We start from the raw sequence: 23,055 nt of genomic DNA, 5'->3' as shown, positions 1-23,055 counted from the left end.
AAGACATGCTCATTCTAGAAAGATGCTTTATCAAAAAGAAATACCATTTTGAAAAACAACAGATAGTCTCTCTAGTAATTTCAGAGAAGTCAACCTTTTTGTACCTGAGGAAGAAAATTCCCCCTGTAGTAAAAGTATAATAATAAACAATCAACATTTCGCAGTCTTGTAATGGCAATTCCAAATTTGTTTCCTGATGTGAGTCAAATGTGAGAGTCAACCGCTTCACTCACAACAGAATTCCACTCAGTCTCCAGCATGAAACTAGGTTACGCTGGGGTTAACTAGATTTGTGTGATTTGCTTGTAATAGAAACCCTGTGCAAGTCTCCTCCACTGATCCACTAATTATCAATCAATAATTATTTGTGGTCAATGACCAACACAAGATAACAATAGTAATTACAGTGTAAAAACAATAGAAATTGAAACACAACTAACCTGGCTAATATTAATCATACGGTTGAGGACAACATTTATCACATGTGTCTGCCTAGTCTTGCTTTGTATGCCATGCTAAGCTTTGTATGCCATGCTAAATTTAGCCACCTTATGTGTTATTTCAAAATTCTTAGTAGAAAGTAAAAATGCAGGATAAAACTGCCTATGTCAAACAGAGGTTTGGAAAGGTCACAGGAAGAGCATGATGGCAATAGCAATATTGCCTCTAAATACAGAAACTTTGTCTTGAGTGGTCTAGTAACAGACTTTCCAACTTGAATTTGTCCAGTCCTTTTTCTCAAAGCCATCACTAGGGTCATAGCACCCATTCCCTTCTCTCTCTTCTGTAAAATGGAAAGAGGTGCAGAGAGAAAACTGTTTGCCCGTGGTGGTGCTGTACTGACAGGCAAACCTACTGAAACATACTGTCCAGCTGAAGCAAAATTGTAAACAGTATGCAGTTGCCCACTGTGCTTAAGCTCTGCTTTCACACTGATAGGTGACAGACAGACTAGTTGTCCACCCACAGTCAGTCTGTGGCTATCTTGTGTCACCACATATGACCTCACTTAATAGTGAGCCTTGTTCACCTTCGAGATGCCTTGATTTTTTAAACAATCTTATGACATGACTGGCAGGTTACAAGTACATCTTTATCACGTGCAACCTTTATCACATCCAGGTAGCTCAAGGTAGTTTTATTTTTTATCCATACAATAATCCTATGAAATACAGTAGGCTGAGAGAGACTGACTGGCTCAAGGTCATCCAGCAAGTTTTATGGCAGCATGAAGACTTGAACCAATTCCCTGCTGCGCTAATACACCATACCAGTTGCTGGTTTTTAGGTAAAGGTAGCCCCTTATGAAAGCACCGGGTCATTACTGACCGATCAAGTGTTGTCACATCACAACTTTTACTAGGCAGACTATGTTTATGGTGTGGTTTGCTTTTGTCTTCCCCAGTCACCCACACTTTGCCTCCAGCAAGCTGGGTACTCATTTTATCATTTTACCAACCAGAAGGATGGTTCAACCTTGAGCCAGGTGGTTCAACCTTGAGCCAGGTTGAAAAGCCAACTTCCATCAGGTCCTGAACAGAGCTATGACTGCCATACTGCAGATTACCATGCTGTGCCACAGGGTTTTGAATTCCTGTATCTGGGATGGATATGACCATTTTCCAGTTGCCTAGGACACTCAGTTCCACAAAGTCAACATATAAATCAGCAAGGGCAACACCCTAACCTGAATCTCCCAGACCTAAGCAGGGTTGGTCCTGGCAAGTATTTGAGTGGGAGACCACCAGGGAAGTCCAGGGGTCTTTCTATGTGGAGGAAGGTGATGGCAAACCACCTGAGTTATCCCACGGGTTGCCTTAAGTCTCTCCGACTTGATGGAAAAGGCATCTGAAGCATGGGAGGGGAGGGGCCGGCCCGGGGCAAAGACCCAAGAGCCAGTTCCCTCCAGCGCCCACTTTCCTCCAATAGTCACGCGAGAAAACAACCAATGGCAAGGGGGAACCGCTGTAAACACGACGGTTCCCTTCCGCCCCCCACATTCATGTGCGCGCCAGCACCCTGCACCTGGGGCGTCGCCACCAAACTGGCACCAACTCCCTGGACAAGTGCAGGACAGGAAAGCCACCCAAGGCGCCGCGCGGCGTCGGCTTTTGCTCCCCCTTCTTTACTTTGGCCCCGCACTTGTTTCGGCCTGCGGCTCACTTCGTGGGGCTACTTTATTCGACAAGGCAAAGGGGCGAGGAAGAAAAGTAGTTTGCGCCTAAGCGAAGTACGGGGAGTTGGGGAAGTTTTTAGCGAAAGCCTCCCACCTTCCTTCTTTGCCTCCCTCCCTCCCTCCCTCCTCTTTTGTTTTCTTCCCAGTTGTGAAGAAAGGGGGGAGGGGGCCTAGGCTTGGATGGGATGTCCTACTTTCTTTTTTTCAAAACCAGAGGAGCAGCTCCAAGGGGGCACCTTCGACTTGGAGCCGGGGACGGAATAAATAAATAAAGCAGAAGCGACGGCGGCGATCAACAGCGTGGCCGGAGAAGGTGAGTCTGTCAGCCCTCCTTACCTTTTCCGCCGTGCCTCTCTGCTCCCCCCGCCCTTCTTTTCTAGCTTGGCTTCCCGGTCACGGGTTGGGGACTTTATGAGGCGCTTTCCCTAAAAAAAAAAAAAAGGACATCGCTTCTCTGAGCTCAACATGCCGAAGAGCCAAAAGAAAAGCTGCTGACACTGGGAAAGTCGTGGCTCCAGCAAGAGGCGCGTCGAGAACCCAGCGAGCCGCTCCATCCCCTTTGCCCTTCGCGTGGCAGGGCTGGGGAGGGCTGTGGCTCGGGGGGCGCGTAGAAGTGCGGCGTTTGGGGCAGGGCTGCCTGCTGGCGCTGGTGGCTCCGCGGTGCCTGCTCTCAGGTGATTGGGGCTCCTCTGCTTGAAGTTTGCTCGGGCTGGACAGGGCGGCGGGGTGCGGGGGAGGGGGGAGAGGCGGTGGAGGATAAAAGAGACGCTTGGAAACTTTTCTCGCTTCGCTCTTTCTCCTTGTTTCCCGGTGCCCCTCTCGAGTTTCTTCCTGCCCTGCTTGAGGCCACAAACGTGACAGTGTGGCGCAAGAGCGCTTTTCTCTCCGCAAGGATCTGCTGGCGCGCTTGGATTTCTCGTTGGCTGCGCGCTCTTCCGAACCTGGGCTGTGTTCAGCCAATATCCCGTGGGGGTGTCCACGGAAAACCTCTGATAAAGTTTCATGTAAGGACTCGTGTTGCATAAATTAGCTGGCAAATTGACATGGAAGCACGGAGGGGATAAAATTATAAAGGGCTCGTATTTCTAGGTGGTGGTGGTAAAATGACAACACTTTGGAGCAAGTGTGTGTGTACAGTTTTCATTGTCAGACTTGGATCTGGAATATATATTACCTTGGAGCTGAACATCGTGCAGCTTTTCAGTTACCCCTTATGCATTCTGATTTTTTTTTTAATGGAAGCAGTTGCAGTTTTTTATTATTAGAAATGCTGTTCGACAAGACAGTCTGGTCGGTAGTGAACTTAAAATATGGATTCCTTCGTAGCCTGGAGTAAAATAGAAAGGCAGTGATGCTGATTTTTGGTTTGTTTCGTTCCTCCGATTTCTTTAGGCAAAGACTAAAGGTGAGGACACCTAAGTTTAAAGTTGTGTAGCCCAAGTACTATGCTGGTGACTTCTCCTTTGTTTTCTGCTGTGGAGTGGCTCTGAAAAAATAGCTTTCCTGACCAGACAGTGCTCAGTGCTCTTAGATGCAGTGAGCACTATGCAGGGGCTTATGTTTTGATTTGAAAGCACTTCCACGTGGAGGAGCCTCTTGCGTGTGCTTGCACTGGAGGTAATCGAATTCTCAGTGTTCAAACCCAGTGGGCTTTGAGTCATTAATCTGAGACACTGGAGCGTCATTGGAGGTTTCCAAAATCTGTAATAAAAGGAGAACTGTAGGTTACATTTTACGCAATGGGTATATTACTTTGAAAAACTCCGCTTTACCTGTACCACTTTTGTATTGGTTGATGCTGCCATTTAATCCATAGGGAACGCTGTGAGCTCCTGAAAGGTGACTTGCATGGATGTCCTTGTCCTGCAGTGAGAAGACATTAGCATACAAAATACTACAGTTCTAGAGAGAATTCTGTGCTAAGTGTTTGAATGCAATATTTGGTTTGCCTGTTGAAAATACTGTTAGTATTAGGAAATAAGTATTTTTTTTCCTCTTTCGCCCTTTGACCAGAGTTTTCAAGTGAGATGAATTCTTCCATAACTGTGAAGTTAGATATAGTTCATATCATCAGTCAACAAATGAAATGGATCCCATGTAATTAGTTGTTCACACATTTTAAATATGGAATTAAGTTTGTGTTAAAGTGGAAATATACATGGTGCCAGCTGAAATATTTTGATTAAAATGCTATTTTAGTAGAATTAGGTGCTAATTTTGATTAGTTGATGTTTGTGTATTCCACAACATCATGTCTTCTCAGATATTAAAGAATTTTTACATGCTCTTTTCTCTCTGATAACCCTTTTAAAGGGTTTGATAGGATTTAAGCACTGTGTTCTCTCTGACCTGGTATCGCTGGTTTGCTTTCCTAAAGTGTATTTATAATTGGAACACGGTTTTTTTTAAAACAACAACAAAAAACCTGTACTATATTTAATTGTAACTGATTATTCTGCTGGTACAAACCGTCTGTTTCATTATGTTGATATCCGTCTGTGAAAGAGCCAGCCCACAGTATAAAATAATACAACTTTATTTTTCTGTACATTGCTTGTGTTATTGCTGTTGTACAATCATCTGTTTTGTTTATTTCCCACTCAAATCCTGTTTTTAAAATATATTTACAAGTGAATTTGATTAGAAATGTAATGCTTTCCCTCTTGTTTTGAAATAGGCAATTATTTATTCACCAGGTGCTTGTGTATGTTAAAGCAGTTACATGATGCAGTATTTTGGATCCCTTTGTTCCTGTTCTGACAATAAGTGACCACAGAACTCATGGTTAGGGTTCTAGGTTGTATTGTCACAGTCATATGGGTTTTAACTAGTGCTGCAGAGCTCACAGTGATTTATTATATGCCGAAACATTAGCTTTAAAGCTCCACACGTATTTGGAAGTGCTACTGATTATGCATGGTGTTTATTTTCAAGTAAATATTTTTAGTAGTAGAATCACAGTGTTTTTTAAAAAAGTCCACTGTTGCAAAAGACTTCAACAATAGCAAATATTTTCCAAGTAAAATTAAATGATTACCAATCACTGATGTAGTTTTATTGATTGTAATAAGGTTATTCCAAATTAGAGTACAAATTACCACTGAGCAAGCCCCCAGAACATTCTCTTTTTACAGAAATGTGAATGTTCTATTAAATAGAATGTTTTATTAAATCTAGTGGGGGTTCAGATTTTCAGGCAGTGAAATTATTTTCTTTGCTGAAAGAGAAAGTCAGAGTAGGGGGTTGGGTGGACAGTACAGTCACTTCACACATAAGCACTTAAAAATATTCTTATCATTTTACCTTTGGAAATGAAGACTTGATAAACTCTAGATAAAGCAGTTGTTATCTTTTATAAGGGGAGTTTATTTGGCATAGTTTTATATGGCAGCTGCTGATCATATCTCATAGAGCTGTTAAAGCACTTAAAACCTAAAATTAGGTACTGTCTGGTAGTAAATATTTCAAATTGCTGTGTGAAGAAATAAATGGAGAAGCGGGTCTCTAAAATAAGGCTATCTGAAATCCAGTGCTGAACAAAAGGAACTAGGGTTTTGAATTCAAAATAGTTTTTTAGTAAATTACTCCACACTTGAGGAACTATTCAAAAATTTATTTGAGTGCTTTGAATGTGAAATTTTGACACAGCAAATGAAGTCAACAGCTATTGTTTGTCAGATAAATATATATTTTTACCATGTTGCAGAATGGAAAAAAATTATGTTCACCTGTTTTATGCAGTCAACGATTCACAAACTACAAAAAGTGTTAACTCTGATCACATTTCAAACCTGTGAACACTGGAATTTTATAGAATAGCATCTGTTAATTGAATATTAATTTTGGTTTATTTTAGTTTCATGTAATATAAATGAATTAAATATGAATGACATATAATGATGCTTAGGATTAAAAACTGTGACTTCCATGTACTTACCCAACATTTCAAAGCTTTATAAATCCTCATAAGGCTCCAGGTTTATTAACGTCAAACACTTTGCTATATCCTATAATAATGTTATTTTAATGTGTAGTGTGTTTTAAAGGCTTTGATCCAACCTTAATACATATTTGGTGTGGCTGTAGTAAATGCATTTGTTAATAATTTTTTTTTGGGGGGGGGGGGTTGCAGCACAAAAGTTATATTGTTCCATTACGTATATATTAGAGTTTGATTATTTGAATGCAAACTTATGTATGTAGTTTAAGTTCTCACTTTAAAAATGTGGTTATAGAAGTACTAGCTTAACTATAATGTTTCTCTGCCATCAAAAGCATTAGTTAATCTAGCAAGTCTTAGCATTTAGTTTGGTACTTGAAGCCTTTCAACTTTCATATTCCTTTTAATTGTCTCTCAGATTTCAAAACATGTTTCTGTACAAAGTACAAACTCTCACTGGTGTAAAATAAGTATTGAAGGTAAACTTGGAATTTTATCAAACTGAGCTTGAAAAGAGAACATTGGAGCAACAAATTTAATAGTTGGATAAGCGGAGCTTGCTGACTATGAGCACAATTAAGTCAACACAGTTGAAGTTTAAGAGGTCTCCAACATAGAGCTGGGTGGGAGCTGCGTTCACTGGCTGCACACTCAAATTTATTCTGAAAGGGCTTTGATTTCCTAACTGTCCATAGTTTTCAGTGAACATGTTCATAGTCATCTATGAGGTTAATGATTTTATCTTCCAGGGGATTGAACATGAACATCATTCTGAAAAAAAATCTAGACTTCATAGCTGGTTTCATTTAAAATCTATGATTTTCTGACTATATTTGTTTACAATTATTTATAAAAATGCATTTCAAACAAATGTGTATGGGCTTAATGATCAATATTGGGGGCTAGCTTTCAATAATTTAACTAAAAAAAACCTGTCATGTTTACAGTACAAATAGGCCATGATTTGTATAACAGTTATTTGTTAGGGTTTTTTTAATGTTAAATCCAGATTGATAGGTGGGGATGTCTTCACATATGACTTAACCCTACATCATCTTAGATGTTGTTTTTGTATTCTCAGCTTCCAGTGGGAGAACCAATTTCAGTGTAAACTAGCTAAGACAACATTATTTCAGAAGTTATTTGTTCAAATGACATTAAGTTTCTTTCTGAGCTTTCTGCTGTTAAAAATTGCCCTTGGTTTTTGTTTTTAAGGTGTTACAGTTACTCAGGAAGAAAGAAAGAAAAAAGAAAAAGTGGGTTGACTTTTTCTATTAGGCAATTGCCTCTAATGGTACAATGTAATGCAGATTTCTGATCTGTCACTCTTTTGGGGGTTGATAATAAAATAAGAAAGTAATTCCATATGACTGAATAACTTGGCATTTCAGTACACTGAAGGAGCTGCCATTACTTGGGCAGAAACAGTCTATGTTGCTTTTCATATTTGTAAACAATTCATAATTACATTTGATGATATAATATACTAATTGGTGCACTTATTTTGACATTCAAATTTTAATTTCTAGAAGTATAAATCAACCTGGCTCATCATCTTAATTAAAAATAAATAAAAAGCAAATATTCTTATAAATAGATTTGTAGACCAAGATCCAAAGCACAGTACAACTATGCATCCAAGAGGGCTTTGAGATTATATTTCTCAATCATTAGACCATCATGCTATATGACAAATGTCTTTTAAAACTAAAGGGTCTTTTAAAAAAGAAATTTCTTATATGTCATAGAAGTCTAGTGGTCAAAGGAAGCAAAGTTAAAAATCTCCCCCAGCCATTGCGGTTATGATAAAGTAGTTCTTTGGATCCCTGCCATAATTAAAACAGAAACATCTTCTATATTAATATGTACTAAATGCCTGACACTTGCATAGTGTCAACTGCATTTCACACTGCCAGTGCACTGCAAATTGTATCCCGACTCCAGTTGTCTGTTTTGAACTTTGGACTTTGAACTTTGGTTTGCACAGTTACTATGTTGCTATGTATGAAAAGCACTTTGCATCTGTAAAGAGGTATAGGTATGGATCTGCCCCTTTTGTTGACAAAAATGATAATGCCAGCATGCCCTAAGACTTCAAGGATAAACTGTAGGATTCTATATTGTGAAGCACAAATAAATGTCCATGATGGCATAAATGCCACTGGGTAAATACTGGGAGGAAAATAGAGTAAATAGTGATTTTTTTTTGTTTTGCCTTTCTTCTGTTCTTTGAAAGTTAGCTTACTTGTTTGAAATTAATAATTTTGTTTCAGCAACAAAACAGTACAGAACATTATTTTAGTGTTTGGAGATGCTTAAGACACAAACCTTGATTTATTGGAGACTCATAGTACAGTGCTCTTTAAAAAAATTTCTACAGTTTAGATCAGCGATTCCCAACCAGGGTTCCGTGCAGTGGTGGGATTCAGCAGGTTCGCACCACTTCGGCAGAACCGGTTGTTAAAATGCCTCTTGTAAACAACTGCTTGTTAAAATACTTAAATCCCACCACCGGAACCGGTTGTTAAATGATTTGAATTCTACCACTGGTTCCGTGGTACCCTGGAGTGCCAGGAACATGTCCCAGGGGTACCGTGGCAATGCTACCAGCCCCCTCACTTTTGTGGTGTCTCCCGCCGGCACCAGCACGGATATGGAATTGGCCCAGGGGGCAGGGCCTGCTGCAAGGTCAGCAGCCACTTCCCACCCACCCCTCCCCCGTGCTTCCCTTCACCCTGGGAGGGGAAGGTGGGGGTGGCAAGTAGGGAAACTGGGAGGGGAAGGTGGGGGGAAGATGGCAGGGCTACCGTGAGATATGAAGAGTGAGGTCAAGGGTACTGTGACATCGAAAAGGTTGGAAAACATTGGTTTAGATGTTTAAGAATGTGGTCAGAGTTAATAGTATAATTTTGTAGATTAGCACCAATGAATAATTTATAGATACTTGGAAGTGGTATGATGAAACTTTCATTGCTACCAAATAATAATGTGGAGGGACACATCATATGTTATACTTTTAGCATGTATACCCAAGCTGCCTTAAATATGAAGTAAAAAAATTAACATGAGTGGGTTCCAGGATTGGCTGTGGACACAAGTTTCTATTGAGTATATAATTTGCAAAAATCCTGAGTCTGCTGCTGTGCAATGTGTTGAATGGTAGTAATTTCTCTCCATTCTATCAGTTGCAGTGTCTTGTTGAATAGGTAATGAGATTTTTGAATCAATAGAAACATGTGTATCCAACGACATGGCTACCTGTAGGTTTTTTAATACCATGTCTGAAAGCCTCCCTAAAGTTCCTTTGCCAATTGTGGAACTGGTGTGGAGTTGAACCATTTTTGCTTAATGCTGTAATCCTGATCCAGATCACACACCCTTACCACCCGCCCAACAAGAGCTGCTTTTTTTGGTAGATCAACTAATCACTATCTTCATCTCTGAAAACCAGTAGCTTATACTAGGCTTGAAGTTGTCTTCTAAGTAAAAACCCTGTAATAAGTTAAGCACCACAGGGTAGAGCAGTAAGGTAACTCCATGTTCAGATGGAGTTGGATTCCTGAAGTTTTCTTGTGGGATCACACATTGCCCTCTTAAGTGGCTCCCAGAAATGGCTCAGATATCCCTCTTGAGTGGCTCCCAGAAGTGGCTTATATACAGTCACAAATGGGAGGGAAGCAGCAGGGCATTTCCTGGCCTTAACCATAGGTACCAGGAGATGGCAGTGGAGGATTGTGTAAGCAGACTGCAGCACTGGCATGAGTTGTTGGCATCAGTCACAGTTGCACACTGTTCACTTGCACAATGCTGATTATGACAGCTCTGCCTCTTTGTCTCCTTGTCCTTTTGAGTATGGTAGGAATTCCCCTCAGTGTCCTGCAGTGGCAGTCTCTTGTCATGCCTGAAAAACTGTTGCATTGCCTGTCATTAGTGACTTCTAAAAGTTTGAGTATAATAATTGTAGGTTATTCATGCTTCTTGTGAAGAATAACATGGGTAAGGCAGTGGTGGGATTCAAATAATTTAACAACTGGTCGTTTACAAGCACCATTTTAACAACCGGTTCTGCCGAAGTGGTGCAAACCTGATGAATCCCACCACTGGTGTAAGGTCTTACATGTGTGAGGTAAAAAAAAACAACAGTAAAGGTTTGTACTAACGTTTGTACTACTGAATGGAAATTGGGCAGTATGACTTTGGAAGCTTGCAGAATTCAGCCTGATTCAAGTTGTGTTGTTTTTATAGATCATGGGGGATTTCCTTAGAAAATTTGTGTATTCTTCAGTACTAATGTTACAGTTGTGTATGTGTAGTGGTTAGAAAGTTGGAATAGGTTCTAGAAGAACCAATTTCAAATCTCCGTTCTGTCATGAAATATCCTGTGTGTCCTTCATCCTGTTATTCTCTCTCTTGGCATAATGTACCTCACAGGGTTGTCGTATGGGTAAAATGGCAGTTGGCAAGATAGCTAAACTGCCCTGATGTCTTTGAAGGAAGGGTGGGGTAATAATGTACCAAATGCATAAACAAACATCTCTGATCTAGAACTACTACAAGACTTTTTTTCTATTTGAAAATGCAACAGTAGAAATCTGCAGAATCACCTGTTGCATTAAAGTGGTTTGCTATATAGATATGATGGACTGTAAAATGTGGTTTATACAGCTGAGAAACAAGAGAGTGTTAGTACAGTGGATCTTTACTACCACCCTGCTTTGATAATAGGCTACATAATTAAAATGAGTAAGGTACTATCTTTCTTATAAGAGCTCCTAGAGAAACATGCATAGGTTGTTTCTGATACTTGTTTAGTCACATATTGAATTAGTTATGATGTTGTAAAAATGTTTTTCACTTGTTTTGTGAATGTATATATTCACAAGTGTATATTCACATATATATTCACAGGAAACCCAAAATTGCTTACCAAAGCAATAAAACAAAAATAATAAAAATTTAAATAGACAAAAGCAATCTTTAAATATACAGAACAAAAAAGAATATATTGGTCCTGGCAATTCCTGAATCCTGTATGATAGCACACTCAAGGTCACAGGCACACTCAAGGTCATAGGCTAAGAGTCAAGGCCCTTGTCCTGTGGCTTATGCCAAAGCTCTTGCTCCTCTGTCTTAGCAGATATACTTCTGTGTACTGTACTGATACTGCTGATGCACAAATGGACACATTAAGCCTGATACATCTTTTTTTGGCTTGAACAGCAGCTACTAAATGTGTATCTCAAGACTTGGTATAAAGAGACATATGAAATCCAGTTCTGATTTGTCAAGAAAGTCCATTCATCAGCCCTCATTGCATAATTTGTGTAATGTACTCTTTTTGGCACAGTTGGTACAATGATCAACATTGGGTACGCTTTTGCGAATGTAATTAGCGAGGCCTGTCAGCTATAGACTGAACAAATCTGCTTTCTTGCTAGGTTAGAAGCCTCTGGTGTGGGACAAGTATGTCTTAAGGGTAAGGTAAGATGGCAAGGGAAGGCCATTTTATAGGTTTCTGTATGCTACAATCCATCACATCTATATAGCAAACCACTATAATGCAAACAGGTGATTCTGCAGATTTTATAGGGAAACATTTTATAGGTTTCTGTATGCCACTGCTTGATGTCTCCAAACCCAAATACCCAAAACCAATCTATCAACATGACCTCATCTGTGGATACTTTGATTTAGAGCTCAGCACTTTCTACAAACCAGAGAAATGCCCCAGGTTGCAGAAAAGTCTGAAATTAAAATAAAACAAAATGCTATGGGGAAAACTCCCCCCTCCATAATAAAACCAGAGACTGTGCTTTAAGATATTTTTCTGTAACTATTGCTAGGCATCCACACAGTATTATTAGCCTCGGTGTGAATAACAGCAGGGAGTGGTCAGAGCCCTTTCACGGGCTCTTTTGGCCTTTGAGGGTGGACTCAGGAGGTCAGGCCAGCAGCAGCCAGTGGGCAACTTGCTATCACTTGACTTGTGTAACCCACCCAGGCCCAGCTGCTTGCTGCTTTTTAACGGTAGGCTCACTATAGTGTAGGGTAGTCGTTAGAGCTTCAAACTAGGATCTTGGTGACTCAGGTTCAAATCCCCATTCTCCATGAAAGCTCACTGAGCCAGTTACAAATTCTCAGCCTATCCTATCTCACAGTGTTGTTAAGATAAAATGGAGGAGTCAAGATTGTTGTGAAATGTTTTGACTATAAATTAATGTGAAAGGTGAGGAATATTTGAAGTAAATAAATAATAATATAGGTGACAATGGGGGACAGATAAAAAGTAGGTAGAAGGAGGAAAGGAAGCATGGTATGAGCGTTGCCAGGAGGAAGAAAAAAAGAAATAGTGTAATGAGAGTGTACAGAAGAAAGTGAGGTGAGGTCTTTGCAGGTTCTTTACCACAAAACTGGACCTGACCTGGCCCACAGCCAACATGGCACAACTGAGCTTGAGATGAGAGTTTGGCATGGAGCAACTGGGTCCAGCACAGTGGCTAGAATCTTGCAGAGTTTTCTTAGAGGCTGCCAAGGTTTTGAGGAAAGGAGGCCAAGTGGAAGACCGGGGTGGGTGTGAGGAGAGGATAGCTAAAGGTACATTAGCTTGAGCAGGAAAAAGGAGGGTTTTTTCAGGGAAGGGAAAGGAGAAATCATGGAGGAGAAGATTAAATTCCCCTTCAAGTCCTTGATTGTCCTTTTCATTTTTAAAGGTTTGCTGTAACAGAGATTCTCTAACCTGGTTGGCTGAGGCTGGCCTGAACTATCAGATCTCAAAAACTAAGCAGGGTCAATCCTGGCAATTATTTGGGTGGGACACCACCAAGGAATACCATGGGTGCTACGCAGAGGCAGGCAATGGCAAACTACCTCTGTTAATGACTTGCCGTGAAAACTATATTGGGTTGCTGCTAAGTCAGCTGCAACTTGACAACACTTTACTCACACATAATAAAGGTAAACAGACAACAAAATCTGACTTTGAATTATTTACTTTATGAATTATTCTTGGGATGTAGTGAGTAATTTGTTGCTGTATATGTCCAGATCAAATGTAATGTGCAGTATTGTTCCATTTTGCAGTTTGTAAATTGATTTTTCTTTTTTTCTCTTTGGGAAACAATGAAAACTGTTTTTTAATAGTTTGCAATTGTTTTCAAGGAATCTGGCAATTTGCTTTGTTAGCTGCCTTTCTAACCAAAGACCCTGGGGTTAGTTGATTGGATTGAGTTGGACTGAGATAAATGAAAACTTAGCATACTTTTACTAAGTGGGACTCAAAATCTTTTCTCTCATCAGTGCTTGGGGGAGATTCCCACATACTCATGTGATTCCATTTGTGTTCATTGTTGTTATTGTAGAGCATATCTCAAAAGTGAGGAAAATAATCATTTACTTCCAAATTCTTATGATAAAATCTTTCCTTTAGAAAGACAGGGGCCAGGGAGGTGGGGGGAGAGATCACTTTCTTACCCACATGCACCTGCAACAGCAGTTGTTCTGCTGTGAACCTGCCCATCTGCGGAGATTGTCATCTAAGGCCTTTGAAAGCAAGCCAGGGGGTTTGTCAGAGTTTTCTCTTTTATTAAAGGGTGTTCTCTGTGGGGGTGGCATGCTGATAATGGGATTCCTTCATTTGATGCTGTGTTATCATTTGGCTGTGTGCTAAAATTGTTCTGCTTTTAGGACACTCTGATCACTAATAATATGGACCTTATTGTTTTAATGTTTCTTAGTACCACTATTCTGTATATTTTGGATTTTAGATTGTCTTGTTTTAAACTGCTTTAAGAGTTATTTTTGCATTTTAAAAATTATTTTTATATTATTACTGCATCCACTACAAGGTGCTGGACCTACCACCTTGCATAAAGAAAACAAATCCAACCAGACATGAAATACATAGCATCATCCTCTATCTCCCGAAGAGTAACCAATACCCTCTATAGTGACCATTTATAGAAAAGGGGTCAGAATGGAAGAATGAAAGATATAAAGAATTCTAACTGGTTCCCATCCTGCCTTCACCTTATGTATAATATTTCTGGTTAAACCCCTTTACGTCCAAACCAGCTTATCTTATTATTTTTCCCATTTTTTAAAAGTTAGTTCCACTAATATCACTCCATTTATACATCACCAATTTGAAACAACCAGCAAAATATATAATCTTTCACTTTTTCTAACATTCTCTATTTCTTCCTCATTCTACCAGTTACATGCCTGTGTGCAATTTCCAACCATCATCAAATTACTTAAGCATTTGCAATTACTGTAGCTCCTTTAGTCTATACTCATCTTAAATCTATAATATCTATCTAATATTCTGTCCCTCATACTACTACTGATATTCAGTTTAATCCCTTGGTGTTGTATTGCTCTGTATTAAAAGAATTAGAAATAAAAGGCAACAGAAAGCACTTCCAGGTTGTCTGAAGTTCTTTTTTGTTCTTGTTGGAAAACTTTCTTTCATCTTAGATACTGTGATCTTCTTTTAAAAAAATTAAATGTATTGAAAGGTTAGCATGTATACAACTGTGAGGTTTCAGATTTTGCGAGTGATACTACTTTGTTGCTGTTGTACATCTGAATTAGCATTTTCTTTATTGTTGGTGCACTAACTTTATTTCTCAACCAGATGTATACTCTTCCTAAGGAAAAAAAACTCAGAAGTTTGTGGTATGGCTGTGATAAGATATCTGTCACCATACTGGTAGGTAAGCAGTCACCTGTAGGTGGCAACATTCTTGCTTCATTCCAACTGTGGTTGCATCCCTGGAAGAGTGAGGTCAGGGTGCCTCTATGGCTCTGTTCAGGGTAGGGCTGCATTTGAATATTTAGAATGATGTTTATCTCTCAGTTGGCCCATTGGGTGACATCATTTGCCTTTGATTTACCGGTAGTTATGGGCAGAAATAAAGCTCAAAAGAGTGTTAGAGAAACAGAAGATGGCATTGTCTTCTCAAACAGTAATGTGCTTCTGACACATTCTTCAAGAATCCAGTGAATGTATTCGCAATTTAATTTTTTTAACCTTTTGCCATTTTCTTCCTTAGATTTTTAATTTTATATTGAAATTTGATGTATAGCAAATGAAAACTGCAGTATTAAAATATTTGAATATATTATACCACATGTTTTCATAAAACACATTATTGCATGTATTAATCTGAAAGTTAGGAGTTTTCATAGCCAAAATAGTCTAAAAAAATTATATTCTTTTCTTATCTTGATATATAACACTTCATCAGCCTTAAATCCGCATCTGGAGTAACAGATATCTCTCTTCAGAATGTCTGTTAATTTAAAACTTTTAACAATCATTTAAAAGTAGTTAAAACACTTGCAGTATAACGATACAGCAGTATGCACCCCCTGTTTTTAATCGGGGACTGACAATGGAATATGCACAAAGGTTGACTTGGTTTCCAGATTATTTCCTTATAAATTGCATGAGTTTTCTGTTATCCCTTAATTATATATATTTAATAAAGGAGTAATGCTACCCCTTATTAGAATCATTAGTTCTGTAATGTTTTTATTCTTACAAATTAGTGAAAAGAAGCTTAAAAAACAACACCCTTTCTAACTGACATAATTACTGATTTGTGATCAGTGTGCAAGTTATTATACACATAATAGCTTTTGGTTTGGTTTTTTGATATTGATGCTGTGAAGCATTATTCTAAACTTTTACTTTGAAGCAACATGACAACAGATCATGAGCTCCTGTCATTCATTTCACAAAAAATTCGCAAAAAATAAAGAATAAGCAGTGTAACAAACTAAGCTTTGGCCGTTTCTGCATGGCCAGAGCAGTGGGGTTGCATCAGCATGGTTCATACCGATGCAAGCCCTGGGGCCGTTCGCATGAACGGCTCCGCTGGCTGCTCAGCTGGCAGAGCAGGCTCTGCATGGTCAGCCTCCCCCCAAATGCCTCCTTACCTCCTCCTGGCTTCCATCACTCTGTGGAAGCACGGGACACACTCCCATGGCCAGAGTGACAACTGCAGGGATGGAGGCCAGGAGCCGTGTCCCCTGGCCTCCACAGAGCGACGGAAGCTCCACAGAGCGCCAGCCATGCGGGGAAAACACCGCCTTCCACCCACTGCCGTTCACACAGCAGCGGGTTGAAGGTGCTGCTTTGGAAAAACCTCGTTCCCCAAGCAAGGTTCAAAAGCGATGTTTTCGCGCCACTTGAATGGGCCGAGCATAGTGCTGCTGTAATGCAGCAGTGCCAGCTGTGTGAACAGCGCCTCAGGGGTGGTGTTTCTACCGTCCCTAGGGTGCTGTTTTCTGCCCATGTGGAAACAGCCTTTGAAATTGGTGACACAAGCTTTAGTAAAGTTGGATAAGAGGCTGGGGCTACTAGAAGGCTGAGAGGACCAAGAGCATTATTTCCTCTTTTGGATGAGCTTGACAGAAATGTAGAGACAGCAAATGACAGTTTTTATTTTGTGATGCTCTGTAATATGAGATGACTATGTCTGAGGGTTGGGTACAACGTACAGATGGTGAATTACATGATCTTTGTTCAGATACTGAATAGGGTTCAATGGATATGGAAGGGTAAACAGAATTCCAGAAGCCGGTTTTCCTTGCTTCTGTGTATTTAGCATTAAGTTTTGAACATGGTTAAACATGTTATCTTGCATATATGGGAACCCAGCAAAAAGCAGGATCCCCCAATTGCTTAGACAGAGTCTGCGTATATATAGCTGATACAGGATACTGAATGTATGGAGATATGACAGAATCTGCTTCTGCAGCCCTGCTTTTTCTTCTGCCTCTAATTTAGTGTAGCATATTGGAGTGTGAATGGATGTTTACTGGCAATGTGTACAAGTTAAACACCTAGGATCTGGGAAGCTGGCATGTGCTGAAACTTTAAATGGTGTGTGTGGTGGACTTATATTGTGGACATGACAGTCCTCTTATAGAAAAATAGTGAATTACTGGGAAGATCGCTTGCATTTTTAAGAACTCAGTCACTCCTATCCTCCCACCGTCTTTAGGTTTTCATCAGTTTTTCTAGTAGGAGGTTTAGACTGAGGAAGCAAAATTTTTTGTTCTGGATACGTGATTAGTGTGCAAGTCTTGTATGTCTTTTTACATAGGATTGATGCTTCTCTTCATATTTAAAAGTGTTGTTGATTGGGAGAAAAGTGGAGTACAGATATTTCAAATAAGAGAATATTCATGAGTGTTAGCAATTCTTTCCACAATTCACATGTTCATTGAATTAATGTTAACTCTGAGGTGGTAAAATCCGTGTGTGGGGATTTTCCAACTTTAAAGTTGCACATGGAATTGTTTTCCTATGAAACATCATCCAAACCACGACTTGTCTCTTCTTGAAAAACTATGACTTTAGATTGTGAAACAGAGATTTTAATCTGTCACGTGTCATGCCATATGAGACTAGACTTCTTATTTGAGTGTGGGTAGTATGCATGTATATTTGCCCTCTAATTTTGTTTTGTTCATGGGCTTTTTAAAAGGGATTTTTTGAATCCCTACATGTAAGATTTGATATTTCATGCAACTTAAAAAAACAAAAAAACAAAAACAAAACAAGATCAAGGAATACAGGAATTTAGGATCCCTAATGATGGATCCTTTTTAAAAATTTCCTTATGATATTTTGTTATATGATCCTTTAAAATCATATTCATAAGCACAAACTTTATGTCAGATATAGTGCCAAAGTTTTTTGATGGAGGATTATAGTAAACCTCCTGATTATCCTGTTTAGTATTGGTGCCTGCCTTAGATTCTTATTGGTTTGAAACTAGAGTGGTCTCTACATAATGGCTTCTAAGTACTATCACATATTATTAAAAACTGCTTCCGTTTGGGGTAAAACTGGATATTTTATTTGGCGCTGTTGTCGAATTCTCTCCCTGTGATGTTCCAGTATGCATAGAAGATCTGTTCCCCTAAGGTTCCTGGTGTGCAGCAAGCGGTGGCTAGAAGGACTGTGAGCAGATCTCCACTAGTGGAATGGAATTTCCCTCACTTCCTCCTTCTCATTGAAGCCCACAGTGCTTTCTGAAATGCTTCCCTGTGCATCCGGGACCTTCAGACTTTGCATTGGGTCTGATATGGGGTCTGCAGTGAGATGAGTACATTGATGAATTTGTCCCCAGTAATTTGGAACAAAGACAGGGAACACCTGATGACATCAAAGCATGAGTTAGTATGGCTAAACATGATTAGGAAAAAGAATTGTTAGCATTAATAGAGAACTGATGGTGGCTGCCCTGTGTCATTTAAATATCTGTCCTAATTTTTAGCAATGTAATAATTGCTTTATTTTAATGTTTGTGAAATGTAAAAGTGGTTGTAGAATGCTATTTCCATCTTTGTCTAAAAGGTAAATTTTTATGTTGTAAAAAGGTTTTTTATGACTATAAAACACTTTATCTCCTTCTCTCTCTTAAAATTAGGACATCCAGTTGTGATTTAAAGGGAAGGCACTTCTCTTTGTGGAGGAACAGTAGAGTGAGAAACCTCCATGGAAGACACTCAGGATTTAAATGAACAATCAGTAAGTAAAAATTTGGTTAAATAAACATTGCTGTGTAACATCAACCTAATTCAAGCTATAAAAGATCACTCTTAAAGCAGAGTGATCTTTTATAGCTTGAATTAGGTTGATGAAATTTAGCATATAGATCTGCTATAGTTGGATAAAACATGAATACCAACTGTTCTGGTATCAGAACAGCACATCTGTTGGCAGGGGGTGAGTTATTTTTTTTACCAGCTTCTATGTACATGTAGACCCTACCTTTGCTCCCTACTATGCTTTGGTCCCAGGAGCAAAAATGGGGGGGGGGGAAGGTGCTCAGTGGGGAGTAGTGGGAAAGGAAGGCAGAAAGTTCCATTGTATCAGTTTTTATCAATTTGTGGCAATTTGTCCATGATGGGTTGAATCCAAAGCTGGCATTATATGTCTGTTGTTGTGTTTTTGCTTGGATATTACATAGCTTAACTATCTTTTCTGATGTTCAGTTTGCTACCTAATTAAGGAATAGCATGTTGGGTGTGGGTTGTTGTTGTTTTCCATTTGGGGGAATGGACTTAATTTTGTAACACTGAAAACATTCTAATCTCATTATGGAAACAACTGGTAGGGAAAATCTTATTCTACGTTAGTGTTCTATAAAATTAATAAATAATGTTAATTTGCCAGAAGTTATAGTAAGCAGCAATCTATGAATATTAACAAATGTTGCTAGCATGAGCCAGTTTTCTACCTGGTTTAATTACTCATTTAAAGAATACAGATTGTACAATATCTACTCTCCAAGGCTGTTGCATAGTACATATGATTCCTGTGGCCTTTAGAAATGTGAGCTAGAAAAAATACCATATTGTGTGTGTACATTTGTATGTGTGTGTGTGCACCATTTGTTAAAAGCAGTATAATGAAATGTTAAAAAATGGACCAACAGATGGTTAGAAAAATAAATTTACTAGTGCTGATTAGTTGCCATTGCTGAGTCCAGTGCTGATTATTACTGAAAGGTGGACTCTTCGAATTCATTGACATTCATAGAACCCATAGGGATTGCGAACACTTCAGGTGATAGACTAAAATTTGAAAATGATCTTTGTCAATTGTGTTGCTGGGAGAGCTGCAACAAAATGAAATTCAACTTCAAAGTGTTCTATGTACAGAGTGGAGTAACTAGCTATGAATACTTGAACAATGTGATGCTGTGGCATGAACGATTCAGTTTTACTTTTACGGCATTATCAGAACCATCATTTCTGAGAGAAATTAATACCTACCATGTCCAGTGCTGGTAATACTAGATCTGTTCCATTCTAGTACCACAGTTCAAGGATATTAAAAACTTGGAAGTGATTACTGTGAGACCTGTGAAGATGACAAAACATGAATGACTAGCAAGCCTTCCCATCATCCCTTTCCCCTGAACTTGTCTGGTGGTGGGGCAAAAGCAACATTCACCCACCTTTCAAATGTTGCAGTATCAATGTAGCAAATGCAATGAGGCCCAGGGAAATGTTGTTGTCAGAGCCTCTTTAGACAATGAATGAATTCTACAGTTTTAAAGAGCGCCCCCCCCCCCCGCCCCCAGGAATTTTGTGATTACCTCAAATGGAGACAGGAGAGAGGAAGACGTCATTGAACCATAGTTCTGCCACCAAGTAAGTAATCTATGATAAGGGTTACTGAACTGAAGTAATAAATGAGCATAGGAGCAGCCATGCTGGATCAGTCCAGCATCCTGCTTCACACAGAGACCAACCTGTTGACCTAGATGGCAAACAAGCAGGACATGGAAGCTAAGGCCTGTTGTTGTCTTCTAGCCCAGAGATCTGCAACCTGCGGCTCTCCAGATGTTCATGAACTACAAATCCCATCAGCCCCTGCCACCATGCCAATTGACCATGGTGGCAGGAGCTGATGGGATCAGGAGAATTCAGTCCAATGAACATCTGGAGAAACTACAGAGTTGGCAGACCCCTGTTCTAGCCACTTGTATCCAAAGGTGTGTTTCCCCTGAGCATGAAGTTTTGCTTTGGTCACCATGGCAAGTTTTTGTTGATGGACTTATCCTCCAAGAATCTTAGAATCATAGAATCATAGAGTTGAAAGAGACACCAATGCCCATCAAATACAACCCCCTGCAATGCAGGAACACATAATCAAAGTATTCCTGACAGATGGCCATCCAACCTCTCTTTAAAAACTTCCAAAGAAGGAGATCTCCTGCCTCCTACGTAGTACATTCCACTGTCGAACGAACAGACCTTACAGTCAGGAAGTTTTTTCTGATGTTTAGGTAGAATCTCTTTTCCTTCACCTTGAACCCATTACTTCTGGTCCTAGTCTCTGGAGCCACAGAAAACGAGCTTGCTTCCTCACCAACATGACATCCCTTCAAATATCTAAACATGGCTATCATGTCACCTCTTAACTTTCTCTCTCAGAGGAGCCGAGGCAAAGTTATCTCTCTCTCCACTTCTTCTGTGCGACGTGCACAATGTTACTTATAATGCCCTGTTAGTGTCCCTCACCTGCTTAGCTTGTCCTTTTTATATAAGTGAAAACTTCAACTTTTTTTGCACTTTGCCTTTAGTCTCTCTCTTTTCCCTTCCCTTTTCTTGTTCCAACTCTCTTAATGAAATCTTTCTCTGGCTCTGCAATTTCTTTTGGATACACTTAGAAACCACAGCTGTTCACAATTATTCCAAATTAAGCTGCGGCATCATAAGATCTGGGCAGGAACTTTGGGGGGCATTACAATGCTGACCTTATGCTACAAAGAGGGTGCTTGTTTTTTAGGTAGGGAGTAAGGATTAGGTAAACTGGAGATCTATTCTGCTTCTGATTTTGTTACACTTGACTTCCACTTGAAATAGGACTGTGAAGTAATCTCCTTGTGATTTTGAAGGTTACTGGGATCACAGATAATGCAAAGAACTAAAGTATTTAAATTATTATTTGAGTACTGCCATGTAGTTAGAGCTTTTATTGTTAGTGTGAATTAATTAGAAATCTTGCCTACATGCAATTCTCCCATTTGGATAAAGAAGCATGTCTGGCATAATACCTTGGTGGACATGTTGAGCTCTGTGCTCCAGGAGCGTTCAGCTTTATGCTGCTGCTCTGAAATCCACATGTGCTTGTGGCAACAGCTGCATAGAGGAGCTGAACGCACTGGAGTCCCCACCCCGGAAAGGTCCCCAATAAAATCTCCAGCACAGAGCCAGCTGGGCGTAACAGCAAGCCTCACCCCATCCCAAACCTCCCACTGTTTTTTTTGTGCCACTGCGGGGCCACGGAGCATGGGATGCATGATTGTTGTATTCAGACATGTGGCCAGCGGCATGAGCTGTGATGTGATGGTGATGTTGGGGTGACCAAGTGGAAAAATGGAGAGGATCCATGAGGATCTGTGCTTTTTACCACATTTTTATCCACTGCAGTGCCACGGGAGCATAGGATGTGTGACTGTTGTGGGGGGAGTGGCAAGCAGGGACACTGGGATGGGAAGGTTGGAGTGTTTAGAAGGGGCACTGGGAGAGGAAGGGGTGGCTAGCAGGGGAAAGGGGGGTGGACTCTCTTCAATTTGACAGAGAGTCCATCCCCTTTCCCTGGCCAGCGCCTGCCAGTCAGAGTCTCTTTAAAAACTCCTGGCTTGCAGGAGCTCACTAGAGCAGGGTAGGGAACCTGCGGCTCTCCAGATGTTCAGGAACTACAATTCCCATCAGCCCCTACCAGCATGGCCAATTGGCCATGCTGACAGAGGCTGATGGGAATTGTAGTTCCTGAACATCTGGAGAGCCGCAGGTTCCCTACCCCTGCACTAGAGGAAGCTGGGGTGGACTCTCTTCTGTTTGACAGCGAGTCCACCCTTCCCCCTTCCCCTGACCAGTGTCTGCAAGCTGGGAATCTTTAAAGGGATTCCAACTAGCAGGTGCTGGCCGGTGGAAGTGGGATGGACTCTCTGTCAAACTGAAGAGAGTCCACCCCTCCCCCTTTCCCTGGCCAGTGCTTGCCAGCTGGAGTCCCTTTAAAGATCCCCGGCTTGCAGGTACTCACTGGAGGAAGCAGGGGTGGACTCTTTCAGTTTGACGGAGAGTCCACCCCTCCCCCTTCCCTTGGCCAGTGCCTGCAAGCTGGGAATCTTTAAAGGGACTCTGGCTTGCAGGCACTGGCCGGGGGAAGGGGGAGGGGTGGACTCTCCGTCAAATGGAAGAGAGTCCACTCCTCCCCCTTTCCCCAGCCAGCACCTGCCAGCCAGAGTCCCTTTAAAGATTCCCAGCTTGCAGTTGCTTGCTGGAAGAAGTGGGGGTGGACTCTCTTCAGTTTGACACAGTTTGACGCCTACTAGCCAGAGTCCACCCCTCCCCTTTCCTCCGGCCAGCACCTGCAAGCCAAAAATCTTTATAGGGACTCTGG

General features: G+C 40.4%; 1 protein-coding gene across 9 annotated transcripts in view; it reads left to right on the top strand.

Annotated features, from left to right (window-relative positions):
- Positions 1-2,030: 2,030 nt before the first annotated feature.
- The window catches only part of EYA4 (EYA transcriptional coactivator and phosphatase 4), a 161,971-nt gene continuing 140,946 nt past the window's right edge, over positions 2,031-23,055 (top strand). For 5 of the 9 annotated variants that reach the window (XM_048490404.1, XM_048490387.1, XM_048490378.1 and 2 more), the window contains exons 1-2: positions 2,031-2,489; positions 18,563-18,663. In XM_048490404.1, the coding sequence (XP_048346361.1) occupies positions 18,653-18,663 (11 nt within the window). In that variant the 5' untranslated portion in view covers positions 2,031-2,489; positions 18,563-18,652. Of the gene's footprint in view, positions 2,490-2,745; positions 2,851-2,933; positions 3,181-18,562; positions 18,664-23,055 lie in introns of those variants that run through there. The other 4 variants (XM_048490413.1, XM_048490369.1, XM_048490361.1 and 1 more) reach the window with 3 other exon arrangements.

Source organism: Sphaerodactylus townsendi, linkage group LG01 (assembly GCF_021028975.2).
Source record: "Sphaerodactylus townsendi isolate TG3544 linkage group LG01, MPM_Stown_v2.3, whole genome shotgun sequence".
NCBI lineage: Eukaryota > Metazoa > Chordata > Lepidosauria > Squamata > Sphaerodactylidae > Sphaerodactylus > Sphaerodactylus townsendi.
Note: the sequence above shows the minus strand (reverse complement) of the source record. Positions and strands in the feature narration are given on the sequence as shown.